At 38.6% G+C, this 19,092-nt stretch overlaps 1 protein-coding gene across 3 annotated transcripts; it reads right to left on the minus strand.

The window, feature by feature from the left end:
• Window positions 1-1,167: 1,167 nt before the first annotated feature.
• Window positions 1,168-17,628, minus strand: Spred (Sprouty-related protein with EVH-1 domain). Of its 3 annotated transcripts, none has more exons than XM_065488846.1 (6): window positions 17,407-17,628; window positions 12,649-12,865; window positions 6,834-7,002; window positions 6,183-6,208; window positions 3,767-4,288; window positions 1,168-3,545 (listed from the first exon to the last, which is right to left on the minus strand). In XM_065488846.1, the coding sequence occupies exons 1-6, from the start codon at window positions 17,478-17,480 to the stop codon at window positions 3,219-3,221; spliced, it is 1,335 nt and encodes a 444-aa protein (XP_065344918.1). In that variant the 5' UTR covers window positions 17,481-17,628; the 3' UTR covers window positions 1,168-3,218. The 3 variants fall into 3 exon arrangements, with proteins under 3 accessions (XP_065344918.1, XP_065344917.1, XP_065344919.1); XM_065488845.1 differs by having other exon boundaries at window positions 6,183-6,250; window positions 17,407-17,626; XM_065488847.1 differs by lacking the exon at window positions 17,407-17,628 and adding an exon at window positions 13,407-13,566 and having other exon boundaries at window positions 6,183-6,250.
• Between the last annotated feature and the right edge of the window lie 1,464 nt (window positions 17,629-19,092).

The following is a 19,092-nucleotide window of genomic DNA, read 5'->3' on the forward strand; positions in this document are numbered from 1 at the left end:
TCCAGTATGTGTGCTGATTCGGCTGAATCGCATTTCTGCTGGCGGTAAACCAAAGCAGCCAAAAGATGCATCGCAGTGATTAATTATAATTTAAAAAAAACCATTACACGATCCGAGATTTTAGCAAACTTTCCACTCACTTTAAAAATATAGAATATTTCCCATAATCCACGTAATGATTTGTGAAGACTAGATTTAAATATTTTCGGGAATTGTAATAAAATAATTACATAAAAAATTGTTAGCGTTAAGATTAATTGATAAACAAGGTGTCTAAATCTAAAATGTGCAACAATTTTGCCACGTTGACAAACTTCGTAGGTCAAAGGTCATTACATTAAATTTAACCTAAGATTTTTCAAGAAATTCCTGGATATCGCGGGGAGCAAAATAATTTAATTTCGAGATTGCCAAAGTGTGCTCATTTAATAAGAAAATGAAACAAAAATAGTGCTACAGGTTTCCGTATTTTATTTTTATTTTTTTGAATATGAATTTTGATAAACCGTGTTTCTCTCTCCAAAATTAGACTAATAATTACTCTCATACATCACACATTTTTTATAAGATTTATGGTAATTTTTTGATGAGTGTTGCGAGGGGATTGAAATCAATCGTCCATCCCCAGGGGATGAATTTTGGTTGATTATTAAATTTCGCTGAATTTGACCGTCATGGAGATAAAAATTATTTCGTACATATTTATTTCTCGATTCGTCTCGCTGAGCAGATTACAAATATAATGTCAATTTTTATATTCTGACTTTATTTTTCAAGAAATTATGGCACTTGGAAATTTCTTACAACACAAATTATTTTTAAAGTTGTCATATTTTATCAAACACTATCCAACTGTTGCGAAATAACACCAATTTTTTTTGGATTAATAGAGGTGCGAATCCTCTCATAACTTGAATTTAAAAAAAGAAAGTGTAATATCAATTGAGAATAGCTGTTTTAAATTATTAATAAAAAAGCTGTAAAGGTGTTAATCTGTGTTTCATTTAGCAATTAATTGGGTCTTGCATTATAAGATAAGATAATCACATTGCAAAAATGTTATCGTTTTGCACTCGTGATTATTAACAATATAATGTCAATCGACGCTATATCAGCTTAAATTATTGCGCAGAACTTTGGTTAGTTGCTATAAGAAAACAATCGATGATTATCCTTGATTTACACCATTTTTATTTGACATACAAAAAGTATTATTTTCATTTTTAGTTGTGGCCAAGGGTGTTAAAAACCACGATTACTCTTAAATACAAAAAGATTACAATATATTGTCAACGGCAGCTGTCAATGAATTTATTATTCCTATTCTCAAGTTGATAACGGCTGCTCATTATTTAAGTTTTAAAATCCAAATTCCTGCCTGAATATGTTACACGACTGAAAAATGTAGAACGCAAGAAGATATATAGCCTCTCGAAGGAACAAAATGAATGCCTGCACGCATTTTTCGAGTGAAATCAATCAAAGGCGTAAATAGAAAAATGCGTCCACGTCAAAAAACAACAACAATTGGATAAAGTTAGTCTAAAATCGCAAACATCGTAAAGGTACAACCTCGCGAAAAAACAATCGAACGTACGTGTCCGCCAGCCAACAATAATTTGAGTGTTCATCTGTTTAATTTCGACCCAGTTTCCAACCTTGATGTGTGAGTGTGTGTGTTTGTGTGTATTACGTATGGCTGCGCGACCGCATTAAAAACATTGTTTAGCTAGACTCATCGAAATGCTGCCGCTTTTGAACAATTATACCAACAGATATGTGTTCAAAAACTGCACGCGGCTTTATTCTGAATACAAGTAGCGGGGCAACGAGTGCGCGTCCTCGACGGCGCGGTCCGGCGACCTGCGTGGCGGCAGGCGGGCGGGCGGCACCTTTAGCTTGACTGAAGCCGGAGGCGTCATTCAAGCCCTGAGCCTAAGGTGGGCGCCTGGAGAGAGCTCCCGGACCGAGCCGGCCGACGGCTCTCAGCCCCGAGTAATAGTAATAATCAAAAATGGAAGCTGCAGCATTACATTCTCCTCTTTTGACTAACTACGGTTAACACTTACAAGGATCTTGCATTGGTTGGTTTCTTTTTTTCTGCTTTCGTTTTTGTTTGAGTGTGGTTTTGATTCGTTAGGAAATGAAGTTGCTTGTCCAACCAAAACTATACAACATCTCGCAACCTGCGTAATTTATATTTTAGGTATTTCTGTCAAATATTATAGCAAATACCTGGAAATGGTATTTTCTCCCCTGGCAATGAAGAAAAGTCAACTCGTTTTTTTATATATGTATTTAATTTTTTTTCATCGTCTTCATAAAGACAACACTGAAATATATATGTAAAGAACGACATTTTGTGTCTACTAAATATTATTTCCTGTTGAGAATTTAAATGCATTTCAGTGCTCTCGTGCTCGTTTGAAAGAAGACGAGCTTTCAAATTCTCCCCGTCTGTGTGTGCGCTTGTTTGGCAAAGAAACGAAATTTTGATCACGCCCGCGCCCGTTCCGTGGCGAGCGGAAATATACAGCTAAATGCTTCACCCGCCACAAACTTTGTTGAACCCGATAGAAAGCAAATGCGACTTTGGCAACAAATTATAAATACTTGTACGATCACAGTAGCCTGTGTACTGACTAGAAAACTAATCAGAGCTTGAACCAAAATATAATTTATATATTTATAATATTTATATTATACCGCCACGCGAACCGAGTGGCCGATTCGCCTAAAAATAAATAAATACGTGTGTCGCAAGTTTCGTCAGTTATGTACTTTTCTCTGAGCCCTTAGAGAAGTATATAACCGAATTGCAGAGATCTTCCAGTAATTAATCATTGACTCGAAACAATCACCTTAGTCCTTTCTTGTAACTATATCACCTCGTTATTCATCGTCTGATTTGTACGCATGCTCGAGAGTGCAGAGGCGAGCGAGAGGGTGGATGCTTGCATTGCCAATTGGTAGCACAATTAACATTCAGTGCGGTCGAGAGTCAGTCACATGAAAAAAAGCATCCACCCGCGTGCGCCTCTGCTGTGTGTGATCAACAAATTTATCCGAAACATATTATTTGTTCTTTTTTCGTTTTGTTTTGTGATACATCAAACAGAAAATCTTCATCGCTCTCCAGGTTTTAAAGTCTGTGTATGTGTATATGTTTTTGTGTATGTGTACAGTGTTTTTGTTTGTGTGAGTGGCTAAAAAGCGCGCTAGTTTGCCTGGTAGGGCGCATGCCGGCCGCCGCACATGCCGCACTTGACTCCGCACCAGTGGCAGCAGTTGAGCGGCGGATACAGACACAGGCACGGCACCAGGATGGACAGCAGCCCCAAGCCCAACCACCGGCGGCCGCAGCCGTCTCCTCTGCCGCCTGTGCACTCGCACGGCCGCTGCGCGAATTCGCCCTCCTGGTCCGACATGCAGTGGTACATCATGCACTGGGCGCTCGAAACGCAGGACACTGTGTCGATGCAACTCTGCGTTTGGTCTGGCGCCAGTTCACATGCTCCCCGCCGATTCTGTTCCTCCGTGAAATACTGCAACAATGCAAATAATTATTACAACCGTGTGTGTCACGTTCATATATAATCTTTTAGGGTGGAGAAACCAAAAGAAAATGGATTAAAATTATAGCCCTGGCGCCAGGGTAGTTCCAGATTAGAATTTTTATTTCTTTTGCATGGAAGAAGAGATTCTAAACGTGCATAGCCATGCTGAAATTCGAAATAAAGGCTTAGAGAAAATTGTATTTGCATACCTCCTGACAATAGCGACAACGAATTTTAACAACAGCGCCAGCACTCCTCTTGCGCACTTTCTCAGGGGCGATGGCGCCTTGTCCCTGCATGTCCTGCGAGCAGCCAGCCTGCTTTTTCGGACTGTTGGATGATTGGCGTCGCAGACCAGTGTCCAAATCCTTCTTGTTCTCGGACTCGCAGCTGCGGCCGCCAAGCATCGGGTAGCTGTACTCGTGCATGGCGGACAGCTGCACGTACGAGTAGTTGTCGATGTGGCCGAGGTCGAGAAAGTCTTTCGAGGGGCTGGGAATCTTTCCGTCGGAGGTGGCCGCCGCCACGGCCGCCCGCAGCCACGGGTCCGAACTCTTGGCCACGGTGCTGATTTTCGTGTCGCCCTCAATGCTGCCGTCTGTTTGGCGGGCGAGGTAGTTGAGCCGGTACTTTTGTTCCATCAGCGAGTCGTGCCGGTTGTTGAGCCCGCCGCGTGTTGACGAGTCCGACGAGGAGCGCGAGTCTCCCCTCTCCACCGGCAGGTTAAGCGTCTGAAAATTGCACAAGAGCGCATTTCACGCTTTAAAACTCCCTGACAAACAATTCACAATGTGAAACAGGATCGCCTCGACAGAAGAGATTACATTTTCACATCAATCCCTCACGCAAAGCACAAAATTATGTGTAAATCTCGCGCAGTCTGAGAGTGTATTTCAATGCCAAACTTTTGTATTTTCTGGAACTTTTCTTGATGAAACTGGTATTGTTTCCAAAAGGAATATTTAAAATAATATTGTCTTGTTTTTCAAATCTTACTGTTTTTTGAAAAAAATATTGTTTTTGGTATTGTTTTTCTGAAAGACATTTTTTAAGTTTTATAACAAATAATCTTGCTTTGGCATTTTAATAAAATTGTCATTTTGCTTGATTAAATATAATTTTAAAATTAAAACTTAAAACCCAAATTGTTTGATGTTCAACACAGCACTCTTAGCGCAGGCAACCACATGACGACATTATGCGCGTCAAAAGATTCATGTTTATACTTGACTGCTTTCAATGAAATTTTTTTTCTACTATCATAAAGAATTCAGGAAACAACAATATTCTTGTATTGCCTTTTCCAGTATTGAATTTTGAGAAAAATCCGGCAAAACAAGAACAAAACCGGAAATCCGGTGTTGTTTTTGGTCTTGTTCTTGAAATTCACTCCAGGAAATGAAATAAATATAATTTTTTCCTCGATATCATTTGCAATTTTTCAACATTTTGTTGAGCTTCATTTTGATTTTTTAGTACGTTGCGATCGATAATATTATTAACTAACCACGTTCAGTCCCTTTCACGACGCCTGACGGGCACTGTATTAGTTCCATCCGCATGATCTGAACACTGTTGGAACGACCAAGTCGAGAGCTTTTATTATTTGTGCAATTTGACCCGTAAGACGCCTTCAGAGTGCACAGGAAATGCCCGTAATCTCGTTTCCGACATTCCGGATGTCTTTCAAGTCAAAGGTTAAGTTTTACATATTCTGAAAGCTCTCGACTTGGCCGTTCTAAACATGAGCAGATATTGCAATTTGAACTTTGAACCAATACAGGCGTCGTTAAAGTGGCTAAATTTATTTTAATTTAATAAAATTGATCGTTCAAGGGCTACCCTAACTCCAGGGTTCGATTTTTAGACTGTTAAAATTGTTTTAACTGACCTCAGGCGTAACCTCTCGCATTTTCCGAGGGTAAAAATCGACAGATCGAGCAATTTGTATTTTATACTATTCGCCTAAACTCAAAACCACCCTTTTTCAACCCTTTGTTTCTCGATCCTGAAAAGTTCTAGGCATGTTACACATAATTGGGACTATATTTGATCCCATATACTTGGAAAAAATTAGAGGCCGTTTTTTTAATAATATTCAAAAATAAAAATTAGGTCAAAAATTGTTCACATTTAAAAAATAAAAAAATTGTTTGAATTTAAAAGTTGCTTCTTACCAAAATATGCATCTTTTGGCACTAATTTTGATATTCTAGCTCCATTATAACTCAAGATATTCTCATTTTTTTTTAAGAACCGAGAAGCTGATTTTTTCAAATGATTTCCCCCTAATTTTCCGTAAAAAAATTGCCCCCTTTCCCATCAAACCAATCATTTCAACACTTGTTATACCAAAATGGAGATTTGAGAAAGTGCAGACGATGTCAAATTTCTCTTTGCTGAAATTAAAAATGCTATTCCTGCCCTCGTTTTCGCCAAAATGTTCTAATACAATCAAAGCTGACGACACTTGAGAATTTTAAAAGACCAAGAATGAAAAAAAATTCCAGCTAGATTTTTTTGTAGATAATTTAATTGCATTTTAACTGTTGATGATTTTTTGATAATCAACAGTTAAACCCCATAGTTAATTTTTAATGAAAAAACTGGGATTTGTATGCTTACCATAAATACATCATCTTCTCCGGCATCTTGATTGTAGGATTGAAAAGGAGGCGATGAAGTAGGCAAGCCTGCATCAGCAGAACAGAATCGGGAATTTCTAGTTTAGTCCTGGTTAATAGGCACAAATCTCGAGACACGAAATATGGACAAGCAAGATAGATGAGGGGCGACATTCACTCAGACCAACAGGTTTTTATAGAAATCCAGTTTATGATCGACTGATTCAAACACCATCCAAGGATGGGAACTGAGGGAGGAAGAAAGGACAGACGAGATTTCTGCGGCAATGAGTGGAAGAACAGAACGGAACGGGGCGAGAGAGAGAAAGAGAGAGAAAGCAACACAGAGTCGAAAGAAGATTCGTACGGTGTGAAATAATGGGGATGAGAACACAGCAGCCAAACACATGAGACGTGGCTATCATAGAAAGATTGCACTTACCAGCACGCACAAGGAAATCAAATCCCAGATCGAGGGAGTAGCAAAAAGACAGCGAGGCAATAAGTTTCACGCAATAATGCCCATAGTTTATGTTAGTTTGTACAGGTGAGACAGAGAGTAAGCAAAAAATATAGGCACCAAAAGTGATAAACTGGATTTTAATGAAAACCTTGGTTGTGAGTTTCGTATTTATATTTTAGCGACACTCACCTTCGAGGAGCTCTTCCACAGCAGTGCAGACGCCTTTGTCGAAAGCGCGGGCGTCCGCAGCAGTCTGGAAGGTCAGGCCAAATTTGGAGTCTCGCGTGCGCCAGTGATGAAACGTGGGCATGACGCGGTTGTACTCGAAGTCCTTGTTGATGGCACAACTCAGTACAACCTGCAACAACATGTCCACCAATTGTTTTAACGAATAACGGACACAAAATCTTAAACAGGACAAGCGGCAATTTGGTGGTTCGTGTTTTCAGGATTTATTTAGGGGCGGACAGAAGTGATCCGCACCTGGACGATTTTCGCGATAGGATTAAGGGTAATAATTGTAAATTTTTATCGACTTTATTTGCCCATCCTGAATGTTAGAGGTGTTTCATAGGGTGTAACCTGAAATTTCGTGCAAAAAATTCGGGGGTTTTTGGTGGGAAATCGCGATTTTCGATAAAGATAGTAAATCCGAAATATCAAGTTATCTTCGGTCCAGATTGGAATTTTGATAAGATTTTTTAAGCAGAACAAGTTTGCCGTTGGTCAAATTTTTTTAGGTCAAAGGTCAAGGTCACAAATTCGCATGCCAAATGTTTGGTTAAAAATATCGCAAAATACGCCCCCTCGGATTTTTTTCATGAAAACGTAAAAAATGTAGCCCTGAATGCGTAGAATCGAATGGTCAAGAGAAATCGATGTGAACTCTAATAGATCGCGAGATATTTTGAATTTAAGGATTCGTGTCAGGCGTCCGGCACGACGACAACATCATCCAGCGATTTTACTTTCGTAATTTACGTCGGAATTTGATCTGTAACCCCACATGTTATGCATATGATTACTCAGATAAATCAAACTTTTCAAGTAATAGCGGCGCGCGAAAAGAAAATAGAACATTTTCAAATATTGCCCCTAAACCGCTACTTTTTTAATTTTTTCGAGCGGGGCTGAGGTATATAGAAGGGGTAGGTGGTAAAAGCACCCCTAAACCTTTCAGCTGGTTAGGGTAGGTCGAGACGAGTCCAACGGTGGTTAGCTTTTGCAATTCTGATGGTTAGAACCTGATATTTGAGATTTGCAAAAATGTCAATATTTGAAAATTTTCTTTTCGCGCGCCGCTATTACTTGAAAAATTTGATACCAAAAACTTAAGCACACCACTGGAAAGCTAGTTTATTTTTCTGAGTAATCATATGCATAACACGTGGGTTTTATATCAAATTCCGACGTAAATTACGAAAGTAAAATCGCCGGATGATGTTGTCGTCGTGCTGGACGCCCGACACGAATTCTTAAATTCAAAATATCTCGCGATCTATGTGAGTGCCTATCGATTTCTCTTGACCATTCGATTCTACGCATTCAGGGCTACATTTTTTACGTTTTAACTGAACATTTTGGATGCAAATTGGTGACCTTGACCTTTGAACTACAAAATTTTGACCAACGGCAAACTTGTTTTACTTAAAAAATTCCGTCTGGAGGTGAAAAAACCACATCAAAATTCCAATCTGGACCGAAGATAACTTGATATTTCTGATTTCCTATATGAAATATTCAATTTTCGAAAATCGCGATTTCCCAACAAAAGCCTGCAAATTTTTTGCTCAAAATTTCAGGTTACACCCTATGAAACACCTCTTAACAACATATAATATATAAAATTCAGGATGGGCAAATAAAGTCGGTAAAAACTGACAACTATACCCTTAATCCTATCGCGAAAATCGTCACCTGTTTAAAATAAATACCTGAAGTTTAATATTACCCAGGTGATAACTGTGTTGCATTATCTCGAGATGCACGCAGCAGTTTACTGGGTTTAAAAAGGAATGAAGTGACTTTTTTATTTAAAAAAGCGAAATTTCATGTGATGTTAACCCTAACCGACCTATTTTTTCCATTACCTTCAGACCAAAAGTGCCCCAAAATCCAATTTTTCGAATTTTATTTGTTACGCCCTCTTATTTGAGCAAAGAAAATTAATTGCTTCCGGGATGAGGAAAATTAAGAAAGTTTAATAGTTAGAAAATAAAAAATAGTACTTTCGATTCTTGAAAGTTTTTTTTTATTTTTTAATAAAATTGCAGAATTTTTAAAGGGGTTTCAGTGTTTGGCTTCATTAAAATTCACCAGTTCATAGTAGCGTTAAATACTAACTAAATTCAGAAAGCTGATTAAATTTCCAGTTTTTCCCCACTCAGCAAAATTTTCTTAAATTTAATATTTTCGCAAAAATTTCAACTGGCCGTTAAAAAACCTTTATTTATTTTTTTTTTTTAAATCAAAATACCCAAAATTAAGTTAATTTATTCAAGAATCATCTGATCATCTCAGAAAAATATCTTCATTTTAATATTTTTTTTATCGATTTTCAAGGACAGATTTATTGTTTACCAAGTGCGAAAATTTCAAATTTTTCTGACAGTGAAAACATAATTAAAATGATAGTTGAGTGAAGTTTAGTTGAGCGCCGGCCGCCTTCTGTAATGCAACCAGAAGCGACAGCGTGAAACGCCCTCCTCTACTGACCAATTAGATTGTTTTTGCCAATGTTCTCAGAAATTTACAGTGCTAGACTATGTTTTCTCACATGATTTGGAATCCTCTCATCGAGATCTATCGGACAGCCAGAGTCTTTTTTGGGGGAAATGCGGAATTAGAGTGAAAATCGCGATTGCACAATTCCTTTGAGAATTCTCCATTAAAAACAATGCTAACTTTCAGGCTGATTTTCTCGAAAATTTACAGTGCTGCCCATGTATTTTTTTTTAAACTGTACATGATGTGTTAAAGGATTTTGCGGGTGAATTCACTATCATTCCTCTTTAAGTGATTTTGGATAGCGAAAGGAACAAATTAGAAATATTTCGAATATCCGTATTTCTTTTACAGACCTTTCAAAAAAGGTCAAATTAACCGTGTTCTGCTCTCACATTAATTCAGAGATTTAGCGAGCCGGGTAGCGCCTCTAATTTTGAGAATGATAAATATTTCTAAGACACAAGGAGTGCAACAGGTTAAACTTCTCGATTTGATGCTCTCATCGCAGGAGCAGGCGATTTTGGCGGACGTGCTCAGGGCAAATTCAGGCTATTCGGGCCGAGGGAAATGCAACAGCCGCGCGCGTTCGGCTTGGTGCAGCCAGCCGCATGATCGATAAGCTGGCTCGGAGAGAGCGTCTCCAGGTCGAAATTTCAGCGGGGGTGCCGTGTGCCACCGTGTGAAAGCGAGGGAGCGAGCAAGCGAGCGAGCGAGAGGCGAAATTGGCGCAGCATTAATGAAGGAAGAGGCTGGCTGGCAGGCAGGCAGGCAGGCCCATAATGGGGCGGCTGAATGGTTCTTTCATGAAAACACGCAGGCAGCGAGCGCGGGCGAGAGCAGGCAGCGAGAGCGAGAGAGCCAGCAGCCCCCTCTCCTTGCCTCCTTGCCGCTGCCCCGATCGATGTCGGCACGTGTCGACTCCCCTCCGCTGCATTTGGGCCATACACGTGTGCTGCCGACAAGTGGGTCAACCCTGCTGAATGAATTTCGAGCTCAGAGTTCGTTCATGGGCCCGCTCATCAATGGATCCGGCCGCCGCTGAATAAAAATGCACCACCACTGCCGCACACGCGATCAATATGCACATGGATTCGATTCCGGCACGCGCGACCACACTATTATTGCTTGGCACCTGAAATGCTCAATCGCAACTTAACATTTTTTTATGTCTTGCCCGCCTAGATTTAGCTAAAATGGAGCTAGGAGTTAAAAGTTGAGCTTTACAGGCCAAAAAATAAGAACATTTTACCTCTGTTGACTATTGCAAGTAATTCATTGAGTCTTTTTTAGGGAAATTTAGCAACAGTTAGTTTATCTTTATGAAATCAGGGCCGAGGAACGATAAAAATTCACATTTTGCCAAATTTCTTGCTTAATTTCACCTTCTCATCGCGATCTATCCGATGATAGGCGAATTTTTAAGAAAAATGCACTTAGTTGCGAAATAAATCTTGGTTTTACAGTACGGACCCAATGCTTGATTAGCACGCATACTTTTGAGCAAGGTTTCATTTGCTTACCACCCGGTTTTTTCACCACTGGTTTTTACCACTAAATTTTTACTAATTTCTTGCGCAATAAAAGAACAATATTCAATTTTTCCCCTGTGAAAATCTTAAATTTGCGGTTGGAGTGGTCAAAATTTCCTCTACTGTGCAGATTTATTCTTTTTAAATTACCATTTGCTGCCTAAATATCTCCAAAAATTTATCTCTGACAGTTTTTCAAGTCATGAGCTAATAGTTAGAAAATTATTGCAAACTGAGGAGCAAACATTGCCTGCATGAAACTGGTTAAAATTTAATAAAAACTTTTTACCACTGCACTGAATTTTTTTTTAAATGCGGGTTATTTGCAACACTGCTTTTGAGCTGATGTTTAGTCAAAAATTAAAAAATAAGATTTTCCGAGTTTCTGTACAGCTTAGTTATACAACAAAAGACAGTTCTTTGAAAACACCTGCCTGAGAGTGCTATATGGCTTAAAGCTAAAACTCTCTGCTCGATCGCGAGAAGAAACACATAAAAATGAAATCAAACGAGCGCTTGATCCGAGGCCTGCGGAGCCGAAAGAGCGAGCTGATCAGTACAGAAACGTGGGAATTATCTTTTCCTCAACACATTTCAATAATAACCCACCGCTAAATGTAGATCAGTGCAGAGAATAGAAGCAATTTTATCAAATTAAATTTCTAAATAATTATTTTTCTTTTTCCTCATTGTGTGTTATTCTCATCTAGGTCAACAGTACATTGATTAAAATAAAAATTAAGTGCGAAGGGTCATGTCAGCCAAGTGCGTAACCATTGACGTTTGTCATTCATTTTCTTTGCAATAAGCGATTCAAATTGTGAAGGATCAGACAAGTCAAATTGTTTATGCTGGAAATTAAGCTCTACGTTTTCTTTACCGAGTGGTTTGGTTCAAATTATTTCGAGTAATCTCATTAAGAAGAGTCCGTAATCAGATCTACTTGAAAATATGGCACCCACTGGAACTTAAATAGCATCCCGAACTCAATGACCAATCAAAAATTAGCAAAATTTTATCAACAGACACGTTAGAGCTGGAAAAAAACAGTAAATATACAGCTTACTTTACTATAATGAGGATGCTGGCTTTAATTACAACCGAAAAATGATGATAACTTTGAGAGCATCCGCCTTCATTGGCATCTACCAGCAATTATTAAAGCTGTGTTTGGGTTTAATTTTGTTTATTTTCTGTTGGGGGAGATTTATTGCCATTCAAAAAATTCAAAGCTATAAATAATACCATTGCTATGATGATACTGTTTCAATAAAAAGCAACCTCACAGGTCACTTGTAATATATCGCAAGGTTTCCTCAGATTTAAATTCAAGGATCTAAAATTCTTAACAATATGTCAAATTACTGTCACTGCAGTTATTAGGAATAGGCTATAATGGAGATGGCCGATTCTTTAATCAAACCGATAATTTTCATGGCAACTCACTAATGAAACGGAATTTTCTGATTTCTGGTCTGGTCTGCCTTAATTATTAAAAATTAAAACTGGATAATTTGAATAAAAGTGGCATCTAGTTAAAAGTGGCAGAGCAAAGTTTAGGACGGTCTTCAACTATAAAATAATTAAAAACTTCCCCTTGAAAATAAATCAATTGCTTGTGAAATTCAAAATAAATTCGAAACAAATTTAAATTTTTTTCTATTAAGTTTAAATTTTAAAACAATCTCTTTAATCAGGTGTAAATGTGAGAAATTTGTCATTGAAAATTAGAAATTAGTTTGACTCACCACGTCATCCGATATTCTCTTGGCAAAAATAAGGTACTCGTGGGCACTCTTGCCGCGTTCTGACGAATTGCTGCTGCACGAGGGCAGCTGCACCGCCAGCAGGGATCGTTTGTGCACCGAGACGTCTGAGAGTCCTCCGACCCCCATCGGTACCCAACCCCCTGTGCTGTCATCACGAGTCATCACCTGGGCACGCACGCGGACCAAATGTTTGTCTCTGAAAAAACGGCAAGCACAATTAAGTTTTAGGACAAATAGAAAACCGATTTAGGTAGATATGTAATAGGGGAGCACTTTTTAATTATTTTAAATTTGCAGGAAAATATTATTTATTGTTTTTTAATAAAATTGCAATTAAATTCAGCGTGTATCTATACAAAAAGTCAATCACAATGGCAAAATCTCAACGTTCCAGAAATAGGAATTTCACAGTTTGGACAAAGAAAAATACGAATAATCCAATTTATGAATGAACCCATTGCTTCCATTGACCCGAAGGGCAGGAATCTGGGGTCGCGGCTCCACGGCCGAATCTCGGCTCGGGGGATGAGGTGCGCCAGCCAAATTTAAGGGTGCACAGATTTTCACAAATCGGAACGATTGGCGGGGCGCAAGGGCCTTTTCGGGGTGTAAACTGGGCGAAATGAGAAACAAGGAAAATGGAGGCGCGCAGGCAAAACTGGGGTGCGATTCGCGATTTAACCCCGTAAAAGCTGGCTGCCCGGGTGGCGGGAGAGAAATTACAACGATTTACTCACTCTTCATGGCCTTCTTTCATGACTCGCAATGAAAAAAGGATTACTTTTCCCACATTTCCTCCCCGTTATCCACATCTTCAGGGTGTGTTAGCTTCATCAGCCCTATCCTATCAAGACAGGAAGTCGGAAGAAACATTCATGTAAATCTCTGATATTGCGACTCGACGCAAAATAGATCCCGCGTAAGTGCACCGATTTGACTTCCTCCGGGCCCCTTCACAGCTGACACTCAACACAAATAGAGCCATAGCAATATTTCGGATGCGTTTTTAGCATTTTTGTTTCTGGTTACAGTCTGCTTTGCCGAATTTGCATTCGCATCCCTGGGCAAGGAGCAGAAGAAAATAGCGGAGGAATTTGGTGCGCGATCTATTTTACAAGCGGTTCATTCACCCGCCGGTAGATGACACTTTGGCTTTGGCGGAAAATTGATATTACACACACCAGCATAACGCAAAACCTTTTACGATTAATTTTGTTGATTTCTAAAAAATATCCAAATAATTCTCTTGGTGAATTGAATTTAAATGCCGTTAATTATTGAGCGATTATACAGTAAATAATTAGTTAGCATCATATTAGGACCGTCTAGCCGTGATCACCTTGCTATTTTTAGCAGCAAAAAGTGTATATATCGGACTGCTTCCTGCCAATAATGATTTTATAGGATTAATTATAGAACTTTTCAACGCCCTAGAGGATTGTCGACAGAAATGTAACTTTTGGTTTATCTGGCTACACACGTTTAAAAAAAATGCTGAGTGAGTGGGAAGTTGAGGCACTAAAATAGTAACTTTTTGCGTCACAAGGAAAAAGCACAACAATAAAAATACTCATTCGCTATATATGAAATCTTAAAATGCTTATTTTATATTTGGCCTGGTCCAATTTAGAGAAATTGATTTATTTTTAGAAAAAAATCAGGTTGGAAATAGAGAGAATTGATGGGAATTTTTATCTGGGACGATCTGGGATTACAATTTTTTTTCATTTTTAATAATTCAAAGCAGGTCTACTCATTTGCAGACCAAGATAAGATCTAAAAGTTCTGAAATTTGCAATAAAGTGGTTACCAAGCAAGCCTGCATCATGGCGGATTCCCAAAATGGCGAGTTTTGCCCAATTTTTGCGCGCCTTTATTTTATAACGTGTTTTGTATTGGATTTATTGGCTTTTGACGAAATGATGAACAAGTAAATTATTCAAACAGACGAGTAATAGACTTGTATCATATTTAAATGGCACCTCCAGCCCGGTCCTGATTGCCGGCACTGTTTACGGGCCGCGGCGACGAAGTGCGCGCCGATTAATCGGGGCCCATTGGTCCGTGTTTTGACAACTCTTTGCAGTGCGAGTTGGGGAGATTGTAAGAAGAGAAAGAAAATACAAAAACTATAATAAATTACTCGTCTGTTTGATTAGTTTACGTGTTCATTTCGTCAAAAGCCAATAAAACCAATAAAAATGATTTCAGAACGCATTAAAATCTACGCTACTCTATTCATATTGTGCTGTAACGTTTGATTGAGCTTACACAAACCACTGAAGCGGTACAAAAGACTGATTAACCCTCAAACAATGATAAGGCTTTGAAACTGCTTTTCCCCCGGAAACGAAAGGACTAGAGTAAAAATTGGCTCCTATCCTTGGATTGATTTGAATTTTATTACGTATTTCATGTACCCTTTTTTGTAAAAAGCTTTGATTAGCAGCTGGACAAGCGCACAAGCTGATAATTCGTCTGAACTGGCAAGACACTCAAGGTTTTCAAAAATATGATCATGAGCGTAAAATCATTAAAACAAAGAATTTGTCTCATGGTGCATTTGTCTGGACACTGAAAAATTGTGTGAAAACCGAAAAAATGCCTTTATATCAGCGACGAATTTAGAATCGCAAAAAAAATGTAGCAGTTTTTAATAAGGAAAACGCTGAAAAATTAGTCCCATTGAATTCGTGTCAGGTTGGAAACCAAATAAATATAACACTACTTTTTCCTTCCTTCTCTTTTGTTTCAATTTTTGGCTTTTAATCAAATTTCTTCAATTAGAGGTCCAAGAGGTAAATTTTTTTCATATTTGCTCAATTGACCTCTCTTGTTGAAGCCATCTAAAACGTATTATTATGTTTACTTTGTTGTACCCTCTGCTCTACATTTCAAATTAAAATGTCGTTACTATTCCCTTGAGTATAAGTATCAATAACATACATTCTATTTTATATCTGCAAAAAACTATACTTTAACAATTGCTTATGATTTAAGAGAGATAATAATGCAGAGGGTGGAGGTATAAATAATTTTAGAAAATCTCTCAGTGGCGTTTTATCGTGTTTTGAAACTATGTTATATAACTCTAGTAATTCTGCTTTACTTAAAATCAACTAAGAACAAAAAAAAACACCAAGAAATATTAATTTTGCTCATATAGAAGTTCGCCAGTGTGATTATTATAGGTTTTTTTAAAAAAAAATAAGGAGTAACATAATAGATACTTTTGCTAAGCTGAAAAATGTAGCGATACATTTAGTAAATGAACAAAAATCATGTTTCGCAAGGTAGTTTTGGAGGTATCAAGATAATCTGACGAAATTCTCACCATCAATCAATTTTAACTCCAAGAGTGACCAAAAATATTTTAATTTTTGCGGATTTCACGAGACATTTTTGGCGAAATTTGCGAACTGAACTCTTTTCGTCAAGCCCGATCGAATAAACACCAAATTTGAGGTCATTGATCCAGGTCTAAGGTCACCAAGGCTAATTTTCGAAAATTTTGTGGTGTTTTTTTGGATTTTTAAATACAGCATCATACTTTAAAAATTCGAAATTTCCTTCGAAAGTGTCTCAGGATGCGTGTGAACTTGTGTTAAAATTTCAAGGAGGTGCTCGTGTTCGTCTTCGAGAAATTCAATTTTGAAAATAAAAAAACGCAAAATTTTCAATTTTTGCAAATGTTTTTATCGCCAAATCTCTGGTTTTAAGGGTCAGAAATGCAAAAACTGCACCTCGTTCGACTTGGCTTGACTTCCTCTGGTGAGCTGAATGGTTTTTGGTGTGCTCACTCCTCAAGCCCTATAATAAATTCATCCCCCAGTTCGAAAAGTGAATATTTTATTAATCGACGTGCTTTTTTGTTCTATTTTTTCTGGAATTTAAAAATTTGACACTCCTGTTTTAAACACAGGATTATATAAAAAAATTCTTGAATGGATAAGACGCATTCTTGATAGGTGCAGCCCGCAGCAATAAAATAAAATTAAATTCAGCAGTTAACCTTGTGACTGTTTGGCCGTATTAGCTCTCATTTACGGCGTAAAGTTTGTAATATTTGCTTGAACAAGAATCTCTCCCCGCAGGGTTGGTCGTTGGTCTTGTTCAAGAACGCACGCAGCAGCCAAAATAAGCAAATAGTTTGCTTTGCAAATTAATCAGGCAGCGTGTGTGCGTATATGCAAATAAATCAGCGTTGACAGAAAAGCCGAGAGTTGTGCCAAAAATCCAATAAAAATGCGTAAGCTGACGCCAACCAAAATTATCCGATAAAACCGGTGCAATTCGCACACAAGGCTAGGGGCGAGGTTTCGCGAAGGTCCTACCCCAAGTTGGGCAAAGACACGCCCACAACATTGGCAATGTGAGGGCTAGAGGTGCGCCCAAATCAACGAGCGAAAGAAAATACACTGTGCAACGCTGCGTGAGGATGGAACAGAGTGAATGGTGCCCTTACTGTCTCATTTCCGTTATCGCTTACAATTAGTTGTTATTATATAAAAGTTCAGAATTTCGTGAATTAATTGTTCTTAATTTTGTTTTCCAATAATAATTTTGGAATTTGTGACTGTGTTTTTAGTTAGAAATTCGTGTAAATAAACACCGCGTCGAGTTCTTGATTTTATTTTCAAATAATTTAATTATTGACTGGGGAACGCTGAGATTAAAGAAGAAATGTTTGTGTGTTTATTTGGTGGCAAACATGTAGCGACAAGTGCACAAACTTACATGCTCTCATCGACCTCTTCAATTTCGCTACTTTTCTCATCTTCATCTTGCATCTTTCCGACGAAAATCGTCATGGCTCGGCAGCAGCGCGCGGCACTCTCGCATCCATGGGCAAAGCGCGCTGCAGACTGGGCATCGGCGGCGTTGCGTCGCGGCGTCGGCAGTGCGTGCGGCGGGCCCTCTCTTTCTCTCTCTCTCTCTTTCTCTCCCGTCAAGTCACCGTCGCCGTGCCGCTGCTGATGCTCGTGCTGCGCCGGAACATCGCCGCCGCCGACTGCTGTTTCTCTTTTTCGCGCCCTCCGCGCGCTGCACGCTGCAGGGCGGCCGCACTGAGTCGACTCGCTCTCTCGCCCCGATTCCCCTCGACCCCCGACCGCTGCAATTATTCTCTCTCTTTCGCTCTCTCTCGTTCGTTCGCCGGCCAAGGACGGGTTTTGTGCAATCGGGGCCGATTTGCAGCCAGCGGCCACCACTCTGCTGCTCAAATTCAAAATAAATTAATGCCTCGATTTCGCTCAGCACGTCAATGTTGTTGCCGGGGCGAAATCTGTCAGGCCAATTCTGCAGTGACTCTTTTGCAAAAGGTGTGCAGCGCAGAGCGCACTTTCAGGCATGCAATCAAATAACTTGAACAGACTCTATTTCTAATCTAATTGATGAGCAATTTATTGTTTCTTTTGAACCATGTAAAAAAACAAAATGATTTTTTCTTAATACCATCAAAAGAGATTCAAATAAGATGAAAATAAGCCAAAGGAAATCTTTTTACGAATGTCAAAGCTGTTAAAGTTATAAGAGAAATATATCTTGATGGATACAGTTGTTCTGATCCAAATATAAATAAATAAAATTGACGAACTAATTAAGGGGCACGAGTTTGGCATCATAATTCAGCTGCAATGGAAGCTAAAGATAAAAAATCTTTTCAAATTAGGAAAGCTGAATAAAAATTTCAATTTTTTGCTTATTTTCTCTGCTCAATTTCCCGGATACGCCGTTTGAAAGTTGATTTTAACTTTCCAGGACGCAAAAAATCGCTAAAATAAAGCTTGATTTTATGACATCTTTGCTTAGAAAAAATTAAAACTCCAACACAAGCCGTTAAATTTCTGCGTTCGATTATACAGAGCACTGCTCAGTCAGAAATTGTTAGGAAAAATCACGAAAAAATGGCAAATTTAGAAATATTACCGCTTTTTAAGCAATTTGAAAATAGTTAAAATTGTGACTTTATGCGTGGATTTAGTTATTCCGTTGGAAAATTGTTATCTTTTATCAAACGTTATCGAATTCTAACGAAAACCACCATATTTTTCGGAATTATAGATGAGTTACCCTTGTCAGTCATATTGGGTGACGTTTATGGAGTGCGTCAATCGGATGAAAGAAATTTATGGCTAGACTTTATCTTTGTTCTCTAACCATCAACTAAAATTTAAATGTTAAAATTTGAACAGAGCCATTTGAAATTATTATCACGCTTATCCATGGGAAGAACAGCAAATTACGTCAAATTTAAATGAAAAACTAAATCACATCCTTAGAAATTTGGCCAATAATAATTGTGCATTTAAAAAAAACGGTTGACTTTTGTTGGGTTTATTGAAAAATCTGCAGAGCGTTCCAGGCAGCAGGCAAAGGTTTTTTTAATGAAACAGTCTGTTGGTTTTGGAGATTCGGCGGTCC

This window comes from Cloeon dipterum, chromosome 4 (genome assembly GCF_949628265.1).
Source record: "Cloeon dipterum chromosome 4, ieCloDipt1.1, whole genome shotgun sequence".
In the NCBI taxonomy this organism is placed as follows: Eukaryota; Metazoa; Arthropoda; class Insecta; order Ephemeroptera; family Baetidae; genus Cloeon; species Cloeon dipterum.